At 44.3% G+C, this 20,000-nt stretch overlaps 3 protein-coding genes across 3 annotated transcripts in view; 1 reads left to right on the top strand and 2 right to left on the bottom strand.

The window, feature by feature from the left end:
• ift172 (intraflagellar transport 172) overlaps positions 1-20,000 on the top strand; it is a 97,807-nt gene that overhangs the window by 18,191 nt on the left and 59,616 nt on the right. The window contains exons 17-22 of the mRNA XM_063223751.1: positions 1,395-1,531; positions 2,435-2,542; positions 4,357-4,441; positions 7,506-7,598; positions 8,125-8,202; positions 19,469-19,717. Coding sequence (XP_063079821.1) covers positions 1,395-1,531; positions 2,435-2,542; positions 4,357-4,441; positions 7,506-7,598; positions 8,125-8,202; positions 19,469-19,717 — 750 coding nt within the window. The remainder of the gene's footprint in view (positions 1-1,394; positions 1,532-2,434; positions 2,543-4,356; positions 4,442-7,505; positions 7,599-8,124; positions 8,203-19,468; positions 19,718-20,000) is intronic.
• LOC134469470 (piggyBac transposable element-derived protein 4-like) lies at positions 9,608-12,417 on the bottom strand. Its single transcript, XM_063223749.1, has 2 exons — positions 11,295-12,417; positions 9,608-11,182 (listed from the first exon to the last, which is right to left on the bottom strand). The coding sequence occupies exons 1-2, from the start codon at positions 12,362-12,364 to the stop codon at positions 10,747-10,749; spliced, it is 1,506 nt and encodes a 501-aa protein (XP_063079819.1). The 5' UTR covers positions 12,365-12,417; the 3' UTR covers positions 9,608-10,746.
• On the bottom strand, positions 12,401-14,340 carry LOC134468733 (germ cell nuclear acidic protein-like). The gene is made up of 2 exons (XM_063222606.1): positions 13,347-14,340; positions 12,401-12,659 (listed from the first exon to the last, which is right to left on the bottom strand). Exons 1-2 carry the CDS (start codon positions 13,520-13,522, stop codon positions 12,401-12,403), a joined length of 435 nt encoding a protein of 144 aa, XP_063078676.1. The 5' UTR covers positions 13,523-14,340.

Raw genomic sequence — 20,000 nt, forward strand, 5'->3', positions numbered from 1 at the left:
TTCCTGTATCGATTCGATTTCGATTCTTAGGGCTTTGAATCGATTAATCACGATTCAATTCGATTCGATTCGATTCATTCCGAATCAATTCAATCCGTTCCCTTCTTGGTGCCAAAAGAAGCTGTTACCCATTTTCATATAAAAATGTCAAAGGGCTGTGGCTTGACAGTGTTAACAGATTGATCATTTGTAATAAGAAGGCCTAGGCCTGATTGACTAATACCTACTGGGTATTTTCCATAGACCTAAATCAAGCAAAAATAACAAAAAGAAAAAGAACCAAAAAAATCGATTTTGTGTCCTGTGAATCGATTATGTGAATTTTAAATTAAATCAATCGATTATCGATTAAATAGATTATTTTACCCAGCCCTAGTCATGGTGCTAACTCGCACTTCGTTAGCTTCCATACCACTTTGCTTTATCACTTGGCAGTACAATTTTACTCCGTGCTGGCCAACATCCAAAGAATCAACACCAGATATGAACATATTTTGGGGTGTGTGTACGTTGTAACCCTATGTCATTCACAGACAACTTATCAGAATTCTGTTTGCTGCCCTAAACGGTAACTCTTGTCAAGACTCCAGTCCAGCGATAAAAAAACCCAGCGTGGGTCATTTAAAAGGAAACGCTGCGTATCATTTAAGACCATAAACAGACACTAAGTGCTTGATGGACATTCCAGTGAACCCCGTGCCACGCCGCGCCGCCGTGCCGCACTCTTTTTCGCACCTTTTTCACCCCTGACCTGTTCGCATGCCTGCTTGTATTCTCTTCTCTCCTCTTCTCTTCTCTTCTCTTCTCTTCTCTTCTCTTCTCTTCTCTTCTCTTCTCTTCTCTTCTCTGCTCGTCTCTTCTCTTCTCTTCTCTTGTCTTCTCTTTTTTATTTCTCTTTTCTTCTCTTCTCTTCTCTTCTCTCCTCTCCTCTTCTCTTCTCATCTCTTTTCTTCTCTTCTCTTCTCTTTTCTTTTCTTCTCTTCTCTTCTCTTCTCTTCTCTTCTCTTCTCTCCTCTCATCTTTTACATTACATTGCATTTGGCAGACGCTTTATAACCAAAGCGACTTTCAAAAGAGGACATAATCAAGCCAACATCACAAGCAAATACAAAGCGCACAGGAAATTTACAGAACAACAAGTGCAGTTGCAACAGTGAGTGGAGACACTGAGAATGGACTAGCTCCGAAACCTCTGTTTCTCCAGTTAACCTTAGACTTCTGTTGTTTAATTTCGGCTTCAATACACTTTTTCACGCCTTGTGTGCGCCTCCTTTTTTCCATTATCTTGAGTGATAACCACCTTGACTAACAAAAATTCTGGGGAAACACTGAATGTGTGTTTGTGTTGATTGTTGATTGTTGATCTTGTGTCTATGTATGTATGTCTTTGTCAGGGGGACATAGTGGATCTGGAGCGCTCCAACGGCAAGACGGAGGTGATCGTGACCGAGGGGGTGAACACCATCTCCTACACCCTGGACGAGGGGCTGATCGAGTTTGGAACCGCCATAGATGACGCTGACTACTACAGGTGAGGATGGGCAACATACACACACACGCACGCATACATACACGCACCCATGCACGCACACACACACGCACACGGGTCAAAGACGTGCAAAATGAAATTATCATTCAGTGTAACGGATACCTTCTTCTGACTGTAGCTGTAAAAATCATGACTCTTTTTATTTGTTTTTTTCCCCAGTGAATTCATGAAAGCCTTGGCTGTCATCCATTCACTTGAAACAATTTTTTAAAATCATGTTTTTTACCGTTACAGTCAGCAGAAGGTATCCGTTACACTGAATGACAATTTCATTTTGCACGTCTTTGACCCACGCGCACATTGTGATTGCATGTGTATGATTTCTCTGGCGACATTCTGTGTGTGTGCGTGTGCTAGGGAGGGGTGGAACTGAATTTTTCTCCACCACCAGTCACTGTGGCAGCTAGATTCTAAAATCTAGCAGTCACTCACATTTTTTACCAGTCACCATTGTTGGCCTAATGCCAAGCTAATATCATTTTCTGATCCATGCTTATGTGTCAGAGGTGCTGTTTTGTTTCTTGCTGCCAACAACTCTTCATTACAAATTTACTTTAACCTTTGATGTTGGATGCTGCGTAATAATTCAGCATTAACCCGGCCGCCTGTAGAAAAATTTCACCAGTCAAGGTGATGGGTGGGTTGACATATTTCACCTGCCAAAGGCCAAATTCACCCGTCATTGGCAGGTGGACGGGTGCTTATTTCCATCCCTGACGTGTGCGTGTGCGTGCGTGTGTGTGCGTGCGTGCGTGCGTGCGTGCGTGCGTGCGTGCGTGCGTGCGTGCATATGTGCGTGTGTGTGTGTGCGTGCGTGCGCGTGTGCGTGTGTGCATGTGTGCGTGCGCGTGCGCGCGTGCGTGTGTGTGTGTGTGTGTCTTGCAGGGCGGTGGCGTTTCTGGAGACTCTGGAGATGTGTGCGGAGACGGAGGCCATGTGGAAGACTCTCAGCAAGCTCTCACTGGAGGCCCAGCAGCTACACATCGCAGAGAGGTGCACACACACACACACACACGCACGCACACACACACACACACACACACACACACACACACACACACACACACACACACACACACAGCAGCTACACATCGCAGAGAGGTACACACACACACACACACACACACACACACACACACACACACACACACACACACACACACACACACACACACACACGCACGCACACACACACACTCTCTCTCAGCAAGCTCTCACTGGAGGCACAGCAGCTGCACATCGCAGAGAGGTGCACACACACACACACACACACACACACACACACACACACACACACACACACACACACACACACACACACACACACACACACACACACACACACACTCAGCAAGCTCTCACTGGAGGCCCAGCAGCTGCACATCGCAAAGAGGTGCGCACACACACACACACACACACACACACACACACACGCACACTCAGACACACACACACACACACACACACACACACACACACACACACACACACACACACACACACACCAGCCTGATCTCCAAAAAATCCGTGCTCCTGGACACGGATGTTAAGGACACAAAATCCGTGTCCAGGAGCATGGATTTTGCCAAAATTCCGTGCTCCTGGACACGGAATTGTTTTCCGTGATGGGCACACAGAAGTGCTTTCTATGTTCCCACAGCACTGTGTTAACTCTATCATTAGAAAATACATACCAAATGCTAATCCTAGGCAAAATAATGCTGTAGCAATTTAAGTTGTGCCCTGACCAAAACATTCCCTAACCTTAACCTGTCATTAAAGACATATTTTTGAAAAATACCTTTTCCAGTTGGTTGATAGACTATCAAATTCATATAATGAACGAAAGAATACTGGCTGTGCCCAGACCAAAACAATACCCTAACCTGTCAGTAAGAAATTTGAGAAATTTGAGAAACAATATTTGACTGAGGTCAAAGACTCTGGAAACATAGAGCTGTGGGAGTATAAAGAGAGCACTTCTGTGTGTCCATCACGGAAAACAATTCCGTGTCCAGGACCAGGAGCACGGAATTTGGGCAAAATCCGTGCTCCTGGACACAGATTTCGTGTCCTTAACATTCGTGTCCAGGAGCACGGAATTTTTGGAGATCATGTTGCACATACACACACACACACACACACACACACACACACACACACACACACACACACACAGCAGCTACACATCGCAGAGAGGTACGCACGCACACACGCACACGCACACAGCAACCTACACATCGCAGAGAGGTACACACACACGCACGTGCACGCAGACGCACACACCCACACACACACGCGCGCACACACACACACACACACACACACACACACACACACACACACACACACACACACACAGCAGCTACACGTTGCAGAGAGATGCTCACTCACACACTCTCTCTCTCTCTCACACACACACACCCAGCAACTAGACATCGCAGAGAGGTACACACACACACACACACACACACACACACACACACACACACACACACACACACACACACACACAGCAGCTACACATCGCAGAGAGGTACACACACACACACACACACACACACACACACACACACACACACACACACACACACCCAGCAAGTGCTTTACTGCGTTGCGTGTCTGTGTGTCTTTGAGTATGTGTTTAAGTGCTTTACTCTGTGTGTGTCTGTGTGTGTGTGTGTGTGTGTGTGTGTGTGTGTGTGTGTGTGTGTGTGTGTCTCTGTGTGTGTCTGTGTGTGTGTGTGTGTGTGTGTCTATGTGTGTGTGTGTGTGTGTGTGTGTGTGTGTGTGTGTGATGTATTTAGGTGCTTTGCGGCGCTGGGGGATGTGGCCAAGGCTCGCTTCCTCAACGAGACCAACAAGATTGTGGAGCGCGTGGCCAAGGAGTTTGTACGTACTGCTTGATTGTCCTCCAACCTCCAGGGCTGATAGTATTCAGGCTCCATGCCTGATTTCAGGCTTGACAGAGTTTGCAAAAATAAAAACATTGATGATAATTAGCCATTAGGTTATTCTTATCTCAGAAAGTGTTACAGGTTCAGGGTTTTCTTCTACTATCAGGCTTGAATAATGGTCATACACAGGCTATTAAGGCTGTAACGATATTGCATCGAACCGAGGGATCGCGGTACGCAGACCCACGAACCCCTATCGCGAACCTCCCTCGCAGAATCGCGATGCGCCCTTTCAAAGTTGTTAAGGGCTCTGCATACTTAACGTGCGCACTTTGGCGCGAGAACCATTAAAATGTAGGCTACACCTCAGTCTAGAAAACAGCAGGATACAAATGTTTGCATATGCGCTTAAAAAAGACGAGTAGAAAAGGGGCGCACTGACATGTGCGAGTAACACTTCCATTCACCCCTCTCTTATAAAATGTTCCGTCCAACCAGCACGTGCATTTGTTGTTATCAATTGCCTGAGAAACCTCCGCGAGACGAAAAACTTGGGCAAACGTCGGAAGGTAAAGCATGAAATGAACAACTGACCATGAAGGCTTTAACATGTGAATATTTTTTGATTCATGCATGCGCCGATGCATGTTGAGTGGGGACTGACGTTGAGCGGAGAGAGAGAAAGAGAGCGAGAGAGCGAGATGCTCCGCCTGCCCAAATTCTCAAACCACGCTACGCTCTAATAAGGGAAGTGTCTGAAGTCGGGCGAACGTTAGGGTCGATGTGGATATTAGGCAGCATTGCCGCATTGACCGCCTGCCTAGCGAAAACATGCTCCATTTCAGCCTCTGCATCCATTCCCGCTCTTGACAAAATGTCAAATCACAAAACCAAACAAAGGACAACGTGCGTGTTGCAAAGTGAGATGAGAACATAACTGAGGTACATTTCGAGTTTTGTTTGTATAAGCGTGGCGCGCTGCTGCACCATCAAAAAAGTTACAAAAATATTAAACATCAAAATCAAGTGTTGCATTTCTGTAAGGAATATAATAAAACATGTTTCCTGACTAAATATTATCAGTGTTGTTTTCAGTTAATGTTTGGATATTAATAGGATAATGTTTGTGAGACAGTTCTTATAGGCTACCTACTGGAACCCTGACCCTTCTCTCTCCGTCTCTGTCTCTCTCACACACGGTCAGCATCTCAGCATGATATGATCTAAGCCTATTAATAATAAGCCTATTTTTCCTTGGTGAACTAATATCCCTTATTTCTCTGTGTTGTGCTTTGATGTCAACACCTGGGGAACAGGTTGCAGTGGTAGGCCTATATCTGCAAAATCATTTAGTACACCTACAAAATTAATGTAGGCAGGTAGCCTAAATGCAAAAAGAAAGCATATATAGGCCTATCTTTTTTCCTTAAAAAAAAAAAAAAAAATTGTGGGGCGTATCGAACCGTAGGTCATATATCGTGATACAAACCGAATCGTGGGTTGGGTGTATAGTTACAGCCTTACAAAATAGGCCTACGTTACGTCACTATGCAGTATCTTGTCGTCGTCGTTAGAGCATTCAATGCTAGGAGTATTATGACACGCCCCTTTAGGCAGACCGGAACCTGGTCATGTTAGGTGCCCATAGCAACCTATTATGTTGGCATATCTCTATACTTAAAGAATCTCTGGTATTTTACTTTAAGGTGCTCTGTGTAGGATGGTGGCCAGAGTAGGTATTGCAACTATGCTGCTCATGTAGACTGTGCTGTCTGCAGCTAAATGTGATCTTTTCATGAATATTTACTGAATAATAAACTACATTCACTTGCATATTTACTAGTATGATCAAAGTACAGCAGGTTTTTTAGCTAAAAAATGCCTATTTCTGGAAATTCAAAATGGCGGACAATTATGGAAAATTGCACTTTACATACATGAGAAGGGGGATCTTCTCCATGGTCTGCCATTTTGCTGCAAAGCTTACCGTCCTTTGGTCATGCTAGTAAATATTATTCATTAATATTCATGAAAAGATCACATTTGGCAATAGACAGCACAGTTTCAATGAGCAACATAGTCGCATTTAACTCCTCATTTAACTCAAGGGGAGTTGGGAAATATCAAGAAATGGTGTGGGGGCACTTTAAAGCAGAATTTAAAGTGATACTGCCCCATTTTTGGAAATAAGCTTATTTTACACCTCCCCTTGAGTTAAGTAATAGGGTTTTACCGTTCTCCTGAACTTTCAGGTGTTCTCTGGGTATGGCAGTGCAAATTTTACCTCCAAGCTAGCAGTTAACATTGAGTCCTATGAGACCAGCTGGCGGCTAACTGGTCTCATAGGACTCAATGTTAACTGCTAGCTTGGAGGTAAAATTTGCACTGCCATACTCAGAGAATGGTTGAAAATATAGGAGAACAATAAAACCCTGTTATTTAACTAAAGAGGAGGTGTAAAACGAGCTTATTTCCAAAAATGGGACTGTATCACTTTAACCCTCCTGTTACCCTCAGATCTGGGTAACATCTGTGATCTTTGGGGTCAATTTGACCCCAGCCACTAAAACGTCTACAAAATCAGTAGAAACCAAAACTTTGACACATGTTTATGTCTCAGATATTTAATGTTACTCTGTTGGTGACATAAAAGTCCTTAAATATATCCCAGCACCCACACAATTGTCCCTCCCTGAGATACTGGCCAACTCATATTTCTGTGTGTGTGTGTGTGTGTGTGTGTGTGTGTGTGTGTGTGTGTGTGTGTGTGTGTGTGTGTGTGTGTGTGTGTGTGTGTGTGTGTGTGTGTGTGTGTTTGTGCGTGTGCGTGCGTGCGTGTGTTTGTGTTTGTGTTTGTGCGTGTGTGTGTGTGTGTGCTTATGTGTGCGTGTTTGTGCGTGTGTGTGTGTGTGTGCATGCGTGTGCGTGTGTGTGTGCGTGTGTGTGTGTGTATGTGTGTGTGCGTGTGTGTGTTTGTGTGCATGCATGTGCGTGCGTGCGTGTGCGCGTGCGCGTGCGCGTGTGCGTGTGCGTGTGCGTGTGTGTGTGTGTGTTTTCAGGGGGGAGATGGCACGGAGCACTACCAAGTGAAGGCTCGTTTGGCCATGCTGGAGAAGAACTACAAGCTGGCAGAGATGTATTACATGGAGCAGGTACACACACACACACACACACACACACACGCACACACAGACGCACACACACACACACACACACACACACACACACACACACACACACACACACACACACACACACACACACACACACACACGCTGGAGAAGAACTACAAGCTGGCAGAGATGTACTATATGGAGCAGGTACACACACACGCACGCGCACACACACACACATACCCACACACACACACACGCTGTAGAAGAAATACAAGCTAACCCCACATTGATCCAGGGCCTGTAACCAATACCCTGAAAAATTATAACTGTAAGTCGCTCAAATGAAAGTGTCAGCTAAGTGCAATGCAATGTAATGTAATGTAAAAATGTTTGTGTGTGTGTGTGTGTGTGTATTGTGTTTGTTTTTTGTGTGTGTGTGTGTGTGTGTGTGTGTGTGTGTGTGTGTGTGTGTGTGTGTGTGTGTCTGTCTGTCTGTCTGTCTGTCTGTCTGTCTGTCTGTCTGTCTGTCTGTCTGTCTGTCTGTCTGTCTGTCTGTCTGCAGAATGCCATTGAGGAAGTGATGGAGATGTACCAGGAGCTGCACATGTGGGACGACTGCATTGCTGTAGCCGAGGCAAAGGTGACTCCTCTGGCAACACACACACACACACACACACACACACACACACACACACACACACACACACACACACACACAAGGCAAGGCAAGGCAAGTTTATTTATATAGCGCATTTCATACACAGGTGCAACTCAATGTGCTTCACAAAGTTAACAAATGTAAATGAAAGGAAACAGGGAAGAAAGAAGGAAATGAATTAAAGTAAAAAAACATTTAAAACATTAAGATATAACATAAGGTAAAAATAATAATAAAATAAAATAAAACAAATTAAATAAACATAAAAAATAAAAATAATAATAATAAGTAATTTAAGCTAGGGGAAAGCATCTGAGAACAGCTTTGTCTTGAGTCTAGATTTAAAGCTATCAATAGTGGGTGCATTTTTTATGTCATCTGGAAGCTGGTTCCAAAGCTTTGAAGCATAGAAGCTAAAGGCTGCCTCTCCACACTTTGTTTTGACTTTTGGAATCACCAGCAAATTCTTCTCCGTTGACCGTAGTGACCTAGTTGGTGCATACAGCTGAAACATATCCAGTAGATATGTGGGTCCCATTCCATTTAGTGATTTAAACACAAGTAGCATAGCCTTAAAATCAATTCTGTAGCTTACTGGGAGCCAATGCAGCGATCTTAAAATTGGAGTAATGTGGTCGAACTTCCTTGTCTTTGTAAGAACCCTTGCAGCTGCGTTTTGTACAAGTTGAAGCTGTTTAATGGTCTTATTGGGGAGGCCAGTAAAAAGACTGTTACAGTAATCAACTTTACTAGAAATGAAGGCATGTATTAGCTTCTCCAGATCATGTTTAGACATCAGGCCCCTAAATTTAGAGACGTTTTTTATGTGATAAAATGCAGACTTAGTAATAGCTTTCATGTGACTGTTGAAGTTTAGGTCACTGTCAATGAGGACCCCAAGATTTTTAACTGTTTCCCTTGCTTTCAGTCCCTTCGTTTCAAGGATAGTAGCAATCTTTTGTCTCTCCTCTCTTTTCCCAAATATAATTACTTCAGTTTTATCTGTGTTCAGCTGGGGGAAATTGTGAGACATCCATTTGTTAATTTGGTCCATGCAATGATAGAGTGATTCAAGGGGGGTATAGTCATTTGGGGACATAGATAAGTAGAGCTGGGTATCATCCGCATAGCTATGGTAATTTATGGAGTTATTCTCGATAATGTGTCCCAGTGGCAACATATACAGATTGAACAGTAGTGGTCCCAGAATGGAGCCCTGGGGGACCCCACAATTCAGAGACATCGGTGATGAGGTATGTCTTCCAATGGCGACAAAAAAACTTCTTTGTTGTAGGTACGATTTTAACCAGTTGATCACTATGCCTGTAAAGCCAACCCAGTGTTCCAGTCTATGTAGTAGTATAGAATGAGATTAACCCCTTAAGACGCACCCCCTTTTTCAGACTTCATTTGCGAAATTGGCATACCCAATTTGAAAGTAGCACAGATCCCACATGGTTGTAGATACATGCATGTGCATGTACCCATTGTAAAGGTAACACTCTCAGGTTTATGCCTAAAGTGTCAGTATGATTTTATGATGTTCTATCAGAGAAATACAGTTGTTTGAATGGAATAAAAATATAGTTTTTTTGTTCCCGTATAGCATCTTTTCTTGAAAATGACTGAGATTGACAGCTCCAGCAACCTGTCAGCTCTGTAATGATACATTGAGACCAAAGACACAAGTGTCTGCTTCCAACAGCAAAAGAAATGGAAGAAAAATACCAAACTATGAATATTTTATGGGTTTTTTTCTCTTGGTATACCCATGCGCTTTTGTTGGGTACCTTTTGGTGATGCCCAAGAACCTTTTTGGATAGGTAAGAAGGACACCAGAATCAAAAGCCTGTAACTTCAGAATGCCACATGCTAGAAACACAGTTCTGGTTTCTATTGAAAGCTAACATCTTGGGGCTTCCAATCATGGACTTGGATTGGGTGCTAGACATTTTGGATTTGATTGGCATAAGCATAAACTCAAAAATATCATTTTTTCTTATTACGTCTATGGGGTATTGATGAAAGAAAGGCTAAAACAATTGAAGTATGAACAAGTATTTAATAAAATAGTAGAAATAAGAAAGGCAAAATATTTAAAATAATTAAAAAATCAACTATATACAAACAAGAACATAACATAACAATATCAATATAACTAATAATACAAAACTAATACAGTGTATAATACAGTGTGTGTGTGTGTGTGTGTGTGTGTGTGTGTGTGTGTGTGTGTGTGTGTGTGTGTGGTGTGTGTGTGTGTGTGTGTGTGTGTGTGTGTGTGTGTGTGTGTGTGTGTGTGTGTGTGTGTGTGTGTGTGTGTGTGTGGTGCAAACCATGCCATGTGGCAATGAAAAGTGTGAAAATGAAATCCAGTCCGGAAGTCCAGCATCATTCTTTCTTCCCTTTGTGTGTGTGTGTGTGTGTGTGTGTGTGTGTGTGTGTGTGTGTGTGTGTGTGTGTGTGTGTGTGTGTGTGTGTGTGTGTGTGAGTGAGAGAAAGAGAAGTGAGGGGGAGGGGGGAGTCCTACAAATTGTTCTTTGTATGCCACTCATTGTAGCAGTCCCTCTTCACCGTAAAGCACAGCACTACCTGGCATGAAGTGCACTCTGTGGTGCTCTTCAGGGAACAGTTCACACACCTCCGCCTCCCTGCTGTGCCATCTTCCGTGTAGTGCCTCAGTTTGTGATGTGCACCTTGGGGAGCTGGAGCAGGTGATGGAGGAGGGCCAGTTGAAGGTGACCCCGCTGCCTTCAGCTCCAACACCAGGGCCTCCCGGAACGCCTTCTGTGTAAGGGGGGTCTCATGCCTCTCTGCTGCCATACAGGAATGAAGTACAAAGGCGTTCACGATGGCAATGTCCAGAAAGTGATAGAAGAACGTCCTGTGCCACTTCCTGGTCTTGTGAACGGTGTTGTAAAACCCGATCATGGCATCAGAGAGGTCCACTCCCCCCATATGTCTGTGAAAATAAAAGATTACAAAAGTTTTGTTTAGCACATAGCATTACAATCATTGGTGGATTGTTACATACCCTTGAAGACAAAATAAAATAATGTATCTCAAGTACTTACTTGTTATAATCAGTGACAGCTGGTGGGGCAGGGATGGACTTCAGCTGCCACCGGCCATCTGTCCCTCTGACCCTCCTCTGAACGGTGGTCTGTGGGTTGTGGGCTGTGTGCATTGTGGAGCACAAGCGGACGTCCCTCGTGTCCTTCCACTGGACAAAAAGAACGGGATCATCTCTTATCCAGCGGATGGTACCACGTGGTGACTGAGAGGTGAGAGCTCCTGGACGTCTTCTCGGGTAGCCTATTCGCTGTTCTCTAATTGTTCCACAAGCCCATACCTTCTCGGCCAGGAGGTCCTTGAACAGGGTAGGGCTAGTATAGAAGTTGTCCACATAGAGCTTATAGCCCTGGCCAAGCACACGCGTGTCCACGAGATTCATGACTGAATCATAGCTGAGCCCCTTTTGAAGTGCCATGTTTCTCCCCTCATATACAAAAAAGTCCCATGTGTATCCGTTTGATGAATCTGCCAGCACAAAAAGTTTATACCCCCACTTAGTGGGCTTGTCTTTCATATACTGGCGGAGGATGGAGCGGGCTTTTGATTTCACCATCCTTTCATCCACTGCAATGTGTTGTTGGGGATGGTAGTGAGCTTTACACGCAGTCCTAATCTCGTCATAGAGAGGGCGGATCTTGCACAGACGATCGTAGGCCTGTGTTCCCCTCCTCCTGTCATTCTCTGCATCACTGTCTGGGTGGCTAATATGCAGCATGCTGGAGACAGCTGCAAATCTTCTCCCGGACAACATAGATGTGGGGAAGGGGAAATTGTAAAGTTCGTTCTTCGCCCAGTAGTCCCTTACAGACTTGGCCCCAACTAGGCCCATGTAAATCACCATACCAATATATGAAAGCAGATCCTCCAGGGACATCTGATGCCATCTATGAGGGTGGTTCCTTTGTCCATATATGTTAGAGTGATTTACTATTGTCTGTAGGGTGTTTCTTGTCATGAAGAGCATGAAGAGTTGCAGTATGGTGTATTGCACCCCCCCCACGACCTGGGGCCCTGGAGCGCGAGCGGGGTTGAATGATGGTTGTGGTGGTATGATGTCATCCACGTCCATCCCCTGCCATGGCTGACCATTTCCCTCTGGCTCCTGTCACCTTCCCTGTCCTCTTCCTCTTCCTCTTCCTCTTCCTCTTCCTCTCCCTCTTCCTCTGCCTCTCTTGGTGGCAGGTGTGGCGCTGGATGGCTGCGCTGCTTTCCTCTTCCTTGCTCTGGTGGTAGCCGGCGAAGAGGCTGATGGTTGATCGTCTCCTTCCTCCTCACCAACTCTCTGCCCCTCTTTCTCCACCTGGCTCTCCTCCTCCTCCCCCTCCTCCTCCTCCTGTTCAGGGAGCCAGTCTGCATCAGAGGATCTATGTGGAAAAAAACACAATATAATTGCAAATTATTATTTCATGTAACATTCAATTTGATGTATCTCTCTCTCCCTCCCTCCCTCTCTCTCTCTCTCTCTCTCTCTCTCTCTCTCACACACACACACACACACACACACACACACACACACACACACACCTCCCCCCTATCGCACTCGGTCACTAAAAGGTGAGAGACTTTCAATGGCCCCTTCCCCCATTGCATACACTTTGTATCAGCTGTGAACCAAACACACACACACACACTAGGCAACAGGTAGTATAAATACAACATAAGCACAATTCAAAGCATTTACATTAGGCATTATGGATGAAAACAGCTAAACATATTCGTAATGCAAATTGCAACATGGCAACAGCACAATGTTCACCCAGAAAGAGAAATACATAGTACAGACAAATGCCCCCATTCATCCATTGCCTTCACACACAAACAGATAATCATAGCATACACTATAGGTTACATGCAGAATGAATACAATTAGAAAGCATTTGCAGCCGTAGTGGATGAACAATCGCTGTATTTACATTGCAACATTGCAACACTGCAACATCTCGAATGCGGTCCAAAACGCACAATGCAACTAGCACTAAGTACAATCCAGTAGTGTAAATGAATATGTGACATCTGTTTACATTCAGTGAAAGTTTAGAAACAACACTTACATCTCCAAGGCTGGATCGAGTCCTTCCAAAAATGCCACAGAGTCAACCGATGACATGCTCCCTGCGTCGGACTCTTCGTCGCTGGATTGTAAAATCCATTCGGCTGCCTGTTGAGCAGTCATCTTAGTTGGGCCAGCAACATTCTTCTTCTTGCTCGTTGCCTTCTTACCAGACATTTTGCACGCAGTAGACTGTCTGTAAGACTGTACGCAAACTGTATGTCCCGTGCTGTCTTCCGAAGTCTGTGTAAAGTCTACTGTTCTCTCGCGTAACGGTGCGTCCTCTCAAAACTCTACAGCTTGCTGTTTACGCGAGCAATTACGCAAACATCGAAAACAGCAAGTGGGTGGTTCTCTGTAAGTCCAAGGCAGTCGAGTGATAGCTCGTTTGAAAGCTATGAATCTCAACTATAATATTCAGTGACTCATGAAACCCGAAACTCTCACTGTCCTACGCCAATGGCGAGGTAAAGACGGGAGGTCAGATTTGAATAGCAGTGCCCTATTGGTCTTCAATCGCCTGTAACTTTCCATAGGAGGATCCGATTGGCTCGTGGGTGGTGTCAATCAAAAGCTAAGACCTTCGAGAACATCATTCAGGCACTGTTTTGCGCATTTCGTGCGGTGGAGTGGATTCCTTCGTCTTCAAAGACGCTTGTAGTGAAGAAATACAATTACACAACGTATGCAGGAAGCCAGGAAACATTGGGATTATCACAAAAACACAAGGATTTGAAGTAAATGGCCTGGATATTCCAACATTGTGGACACTGGATGACTCAGAGAAGAAATCTTGGACCATAAAACATTCGTTGGGAATATTGAGAAATTTTCAAAGGTAAGTACACCCCGTTTTCGGTTGCAATTTTGATGACATCACACACAGAGAAGATTAGCCCACTGTTAGCTGTGTGGAGAGTGTTGATCTTTGAGGATGGGTTCATATGAAAGCTGACGTTCTCAGCTTTCGAACGGTGTGTGGTATGACCATTATAAGCTTGTGTACAGTCATTAGGACAACAAATTCTTTATTTTTTTTAAAACAAAATGGCGGCATCGTGCCGTGAGCGGCACAGTGCGGCTTAAGGGGTTAACTGTATCGAAAGCGGCACTTAAATCGAGTAGAACCAAGACGGATAATTTGCCAGCATCAGAATTCAGTCTTATGTCATTCATAACTTTAATAAGAGCTGTTTCAGTGCTGTGGTAGGCACGGAAACCTGATTGAAACTTATCAAAATAGCTATTAGACATTAGAAAAGCAGTTAATTGGTTAAAAACAATTTTCTCTATTATTTTACCCATGAATGGTAGATTGGATATGGGCCTATAGTTGTTTAGTACCAGTGCATCCAGGTTGTTCTTTTTCAGTAAGGGTTTCACAACTGCTTCTTTCAGACAGCCTGGGAATATGCCTGTTTGTAGTGAGGTGTTGATGATCTGAAGTACATCTGATGATATTAGATGTAAGATGGATTTGAAGAAGGCTGTTGGTAAAATATCTAAGTCAGATGTAGAGGAGCTAAGACTTTGTACCGTTCTATTAAGAATGTCCACATCAACTAAATGAAAATTTCTCATGAGGTTAGGATTTAACTTCACTGTAGCAAGTTGGTCTGAATCTTGGGTCGGTTGCACATGTGTGAGTATGTTTGTACGTATTTTTTCAATCTTTCCTTTGAAAAAGGATGCGAACTCATTGCATTTGCTGACTGAGAGGAACTCAGATTGCATTTGATTTGGGGGCCTTGCTAGCTTTTCCACAGTGCCAAACAGGACACGTGCATTATTAATATTTCTGTTAATTATGTCAGAGAAAAAAGATTGTCTAGCTTTAGAAATTTCTTGGTTGTATTTCGAGAGTGTGTGTTTATAGATTTGGTAGTGGACTTCAAGTTTGGATTTACGCCACTGTCTTTCAGCCCTCCTGCATTCTTGCTTTAGCAATATAACTGTGGGATTCATTCTCCAAGGTGCTTTTTCACGTCCCACTGTTTTGATTTTTTCGGGGGCAATAACATCCATAATACGGGTCATCCTTGAATTAAAATTAACCATGAGATCATCTGCACTCTCTGAAGTTTGACTTTGGATCTCTGAAAGTGCTTGCTGAAAGAGTGAGGCTGTCTCACAGTTGATTATACGTTTTTTGACTGTAACAGATTCCCTTTGAACATGAGGGTACATAGAAACATCAGAAAAAATGCAGTAATGGTCAGAAAAGCCATAGTCTTTGACACTAGCACAGGCATTAAGGCCTTTTGTTATTATTAGGTCTAAAGTGTGACCTTGGTTGTGTGTTGGTCCTGTTACATGCTGTGTGAGGCTAAAAATGTCAATAAGACTTAAAAATTCCTTAGCATAGACATTCTCTAAGTCGTCCACGTGAAAATTAAAATCGCCTGCTATAAACAAGCTTTCATAGTCCACACAAACATTCGACAACAGCTCACCAAATTCTTCTAAGAAGAGTGGTGCAGAAAGTCTTGGAGGTCTGTAAATAGTCAATAACAGTATGTCAGAAGAACATTTTAGAACTGCAGCTAAGTATTCAAAAGATGAAAATTCACCTAGTGCTGTCTTTTGACATTGAAACAGTGCCTTGAAAATAATTGCTATCCCCCCTCCCTGTTTATTCTGCCTTTCTGTACTAATGAAATTAAAGTGTGGCGGAGTTGCTTCTATAAGTGTGATAGAGCTAGTGGATTTTTCCAGCCATGTTTCAGTTAAAAATAAAAAATCAAGGTTGTGGGTACAGATAAACTCATTGACAACAAAAGGCTTGTTCCTTAGAGATCTACTATTCTGTAAAGCTAATTTAGCATTGAGCATTGGAGGCATTTCCACTGTGGTATTTTGAGTGAGTTTTTTTGGGACAAGTCTGAGATTTCCCATGCTTGCCGTCTTGGGGGAATGTATGCGTGTCCTCAAGAGACCTCGCTTTGTTGTTAGAACTGGAATAAGATTGTCCACGGGTCCCCTTATCTGCTTATTTTCAAAACCACTTTTACTATGTGGGTAGGGACCCAGTTGATATCAGACTGTGCTTTCAACAAGGTCATCATCACTGATACTACTGTACTCCAGAGCACAGACAGGTGGTTGTGGGGCTTTGCCTTTTTTGGGTGCAGTCATGGATGGAAGTATCCTTTTAGATTTTGGGGTAGAATGAGGTTGACCTTGAGAAATATCCGCATAGGAGGCTTGGTAGGAATGTCTGGGGGTAGAAAAGGTAGATCTGGCATAGGGGAGTAGTCTCGCCATAGTTGCTGGAAATCTCAGTCTGGGAGATGAAGATGGTGTTTCGTCGTTCCGGGAAGGTTGTGATTCCATTGGTGATTGCATTTTGCAAGCACAAGCACACACACACACATACACACAGACACACACACAGACACACACACACACACATACACACACACACACACACACACACACACACACACACACACACACACACACACACACACACACACACACACACACACATATATATACACACACACACACACTCCACCACTGTTAGGGACACAACTGTGTGTGTGTGTGTCAAGTCAAGTCAAGTCGGTTTTATTGTCAATTTCTTTACATGCACTGGTCATAGAAGAAGAATTGAAGTTACGTTTCTTACTTTCCCATGCAGACATAGACATAGACTTTAGGTGTGGACATAGACAATTATACATAGACAGTACACTATCGCCCCTTAAAAAATTGTCAACTCCAAAGCCCAAGTGGCCTTGCCCCTAAAATGGCGAAATTCCAGGCCTGGTAGTAGCAGTCGTTTGATCTGTTCGCCAGAGCAGTGTTTGGAGCCAAATCAGAGAGGAGTGAATCGGCACGTGTGTTGTTTTGTTGTGTTTGTTTTCCCTTCATGTGTGTCCAGCGCTGGCTCTCCTAGTCTAGTTGGATATGCCAACCCCTGTGAAATGGCTTTAATCCACATGCAGATTATAATCATCATGGAGGAATGCAGAGCTTCACCACGTCCCCCAGTGCTGCCAGCAGACACACCAAAAGCGACTAATTTCATGTTTTTAGATGCGTCCCAACATCTCTATAAGAGGGTATGTCTGTCCGTCCGTCCGTCCGTCTAAAACGCATTCTTTAAATGACAAAGACCTTGTGTCGAAACGCGTCGGGCAGTCTATTTGCCTGTACTATTAAAACATAAGAAAACGGAGTGCCACAGTGCCCTGCTCTTCATTTTTTGATGCATTCTTTAAATTGTTCCCTCCTGTGTCCACAGGGCGGCAGAGTTGACTTTTTTGGCCCGGAGCTAACAGCCATTACGTTGCATAACGCAATAACTCCACGACGGACGGCCATGGAGCCGTATTTACACCGTTGACAGGTCTCGAGCCGCGCATTGTTAGATGACCCATTTGTAGTCTACAGCTCTTCCTCTAGACATGCGCCAGCCAGCCTTTAACCTTTGGTTAGTCTTTTTGTTTTGTTTTTTCAATAACATTCAAATTGTCCTCTGCTTTTCTCCAGCCCATAAACACAGGCTCAGAAGTCTGAATGCACGAGCCGAATATTCCCAGCGAGTTTGCAACCATTCTGCCCCTACGTTTCAGTGAGTAGGCCTAATCAGTGTGCAGCGCGCTCTGAAACATGGTGTTCGCCTCGAGCTACAAGTTGTAGACAAATGCGCCATTTCAGATACTGTGTTTTAGTGATGTTCTCGGACATATTGCAAGGGAGGTTCATTCGTTTTCTGCTGGCGGGCGTGTGGACCACACAGGTGCTTTCCGTTTGCTCAGAGATAGCACTGGAAGAGAACGCATTCTTTGATTCTTGCTTTTCAGTCATTTAAATTTGGTAAACTCTGGCACTCTTACAATGAAGCTGACTGTTTTGTACCTTGACATTGAAAAGCTGGCATTGAACCATAAAGCGCAGTTTTATTTAGGCCTATTTTTATTTATTTATTCTCAGATTCTTTCCCACATGCACATGATGCTGCAATGGCGTGATACTAATGGTTGATAAATACTAACAATGTCTGGTAATTTGTTATGTACTTGATCTGTTTGAAATTTGAAATCACATGGTACCTTTCCAAATCCAAGCTAGCCTACATGGTAGGCTTATTATAAATCGCAAAAAAAAACCAAACAAAAAAAACCCTTGTCTCGCCATTTCGCTAGCAGGGCTAGCCTTCGGCTCAGCTACACACAGGGCCAAGAGCTAGCTCAATCCCGCTACAGTGGGAACTCCACCCACTTTGTCAACTGAGCATTTCCAACCGTCCTGGGTAGAGGCAAGTTCAAGGCAGTGACGTGATTTAAGCAGAGACGTTCTATTGGGCTAAGAAATTTTTGGTTTAAACTTTGGCACATCTCTCAACCAGTAGCAAGCCGAGGGAGGTGGCTTAACCAGGCCATGGAAACAAAGTTCTTCCTGTATGGAAATGCTAATCGTCATAGTCCTTGTCAGACCAGAATCGCGGTAGTGATCTGAAGTCTATGAAAATCAGGCAACCATTTCGCTGCCTGCCTGTTGACAGGTTAAGAGGAGGCTAGGGACGGACGCATCTGTTGTCCGCATGTCGGACTTGTTATGTGCTTCGGATGCTGTGATATTTAGGTTTCAGGGTTAAGGAACCTGTGTTCTGTTACCCCTGGCAGGGTTAAGGAACCTGTGTTCTGTTACCCCTGGCAGGGTTAAGTATCCTGTGTTCTGTTACCCCTTTCTGTCAGGGTTAAGGAACCTGTGTTCTGTTACCCCCTCCTGTCAGGGTTAAGGAACGTGTGTTACCCCTGTCAGGGTTAAGTAACCTTCTGTTACCCCTTCGTGTCAGAGTTAAGCAACCTGTGTTCTGTTACCCCTTTCTGGCAGGGTTAAGTAACTTGTGTTCTGTTACCCCTGTCAGAGTTAAGCAACCTGTGTTCTGTTACCCCTTTCTGTCAGGGTTAAGGAACCTGTGTTCTGTTACCCCTTCCTGTTAGGGTTAAGTAACCTGTGTTACCCCTGTCAGGGTTAAGTAACCTGTGTTCTGTTACCCCTGTCAGGGTTATGTAACCTGTGTTCTGTTACCCCTGGCAGGGTTATGTAACCTGTGTTCTGTTACCCCTGTCAGGGTTATGTAACCTGTGTTCTGTTACCCCTTCCTGTCAGGGCCACCCGGAGCTGGAGAACCTGCGTCGCAGCTACTACCTGTGGCTGATGGAGACCAATCAGAGCGAGCGCGCCGGGGAGGTGAAGGAGGCCGAGGGCGACGACATGGCGGCCGTCAACCTCTACCTGAAGGCGGGGCTTCCCGCCAAGGCCGCCCGATTGGCCATGGCCCGCGACCAGCTGGCCACCAACGCCAACGTCATCAACCGCATCGCCTCCGCCCTCATCAAGGGGGACTTCTACGAGAGGGTGAGTCCCTGACCACCGCACCCACCGTGATTGGCTAACACGGCTTTCAATGTCTGTCATGCTAGGTTACCTAGGAGTACTGTGAATAGTTCATAGTTTCAGTATTTCATAGTTTTAGTATGGCCCTTAGTAGGACTGTAACGATACACTCAACTCACGATTCGATTCGTATCACGATCATCATTTATCATTCATTAGTTTATTTCTTTGTTTGTAGTTTTGTTTTGTTAAATGTATTTTATTGAGAGGCAAACACGAGACATACCAGGGTTTCTCCCGGCAC

The sequence above is a fragment of the Engraulis encrasicolus genome, chromosome 18 (genome assembly GCF_034702125.1).
Source record: "Engraulis encrasicolus isolate BLACKSEA-1 chromosome 18, IST_EnEncr_1.0, whole genome shotgun sequence".
Taxonomy (NCBI): Eukaryota; Metazoa; Chordata; class Actinopteri; order Clupeiformes; family Engraulidae; genus Engraulis; species Engraulis encrasicolus.

What these genes read in the sequence shown, in the direction of transcription:
- LOC134469470 (XM_063223749.1), bottom strand. Translation starts at nt 12,364, where the DNA reads ATGGACGTGGATGACATCATACCACCACAACCATCATTCAACCCCGCT. An exon ending in GCTGTCACTGATTATAACAA is followed by an intron (nt 11,183 to 11,294) that starts GTAAGTACTTGA and finishes TTATTTTCACAG; the next exon opens with ACATATGGGGGGAGTGGACC.
- LOC134468733 (XM_063222606.1), bottom strand. Translation starts at nt 13,522, where the DNA reads ATGTCTGGTAAGAAGGCAACGAGCAAGAAGAAGAATGTTGCTGGCCCA. An exon ending in CTCGATCCAGCCTTGGAGAT is followed by an intron (nt 12,660 to 13,346) that starts GTAAGTGTTGTT and finishes TTTTCCACATAG; the next exon opens with ATCCTCTGATGCAGACTGGC.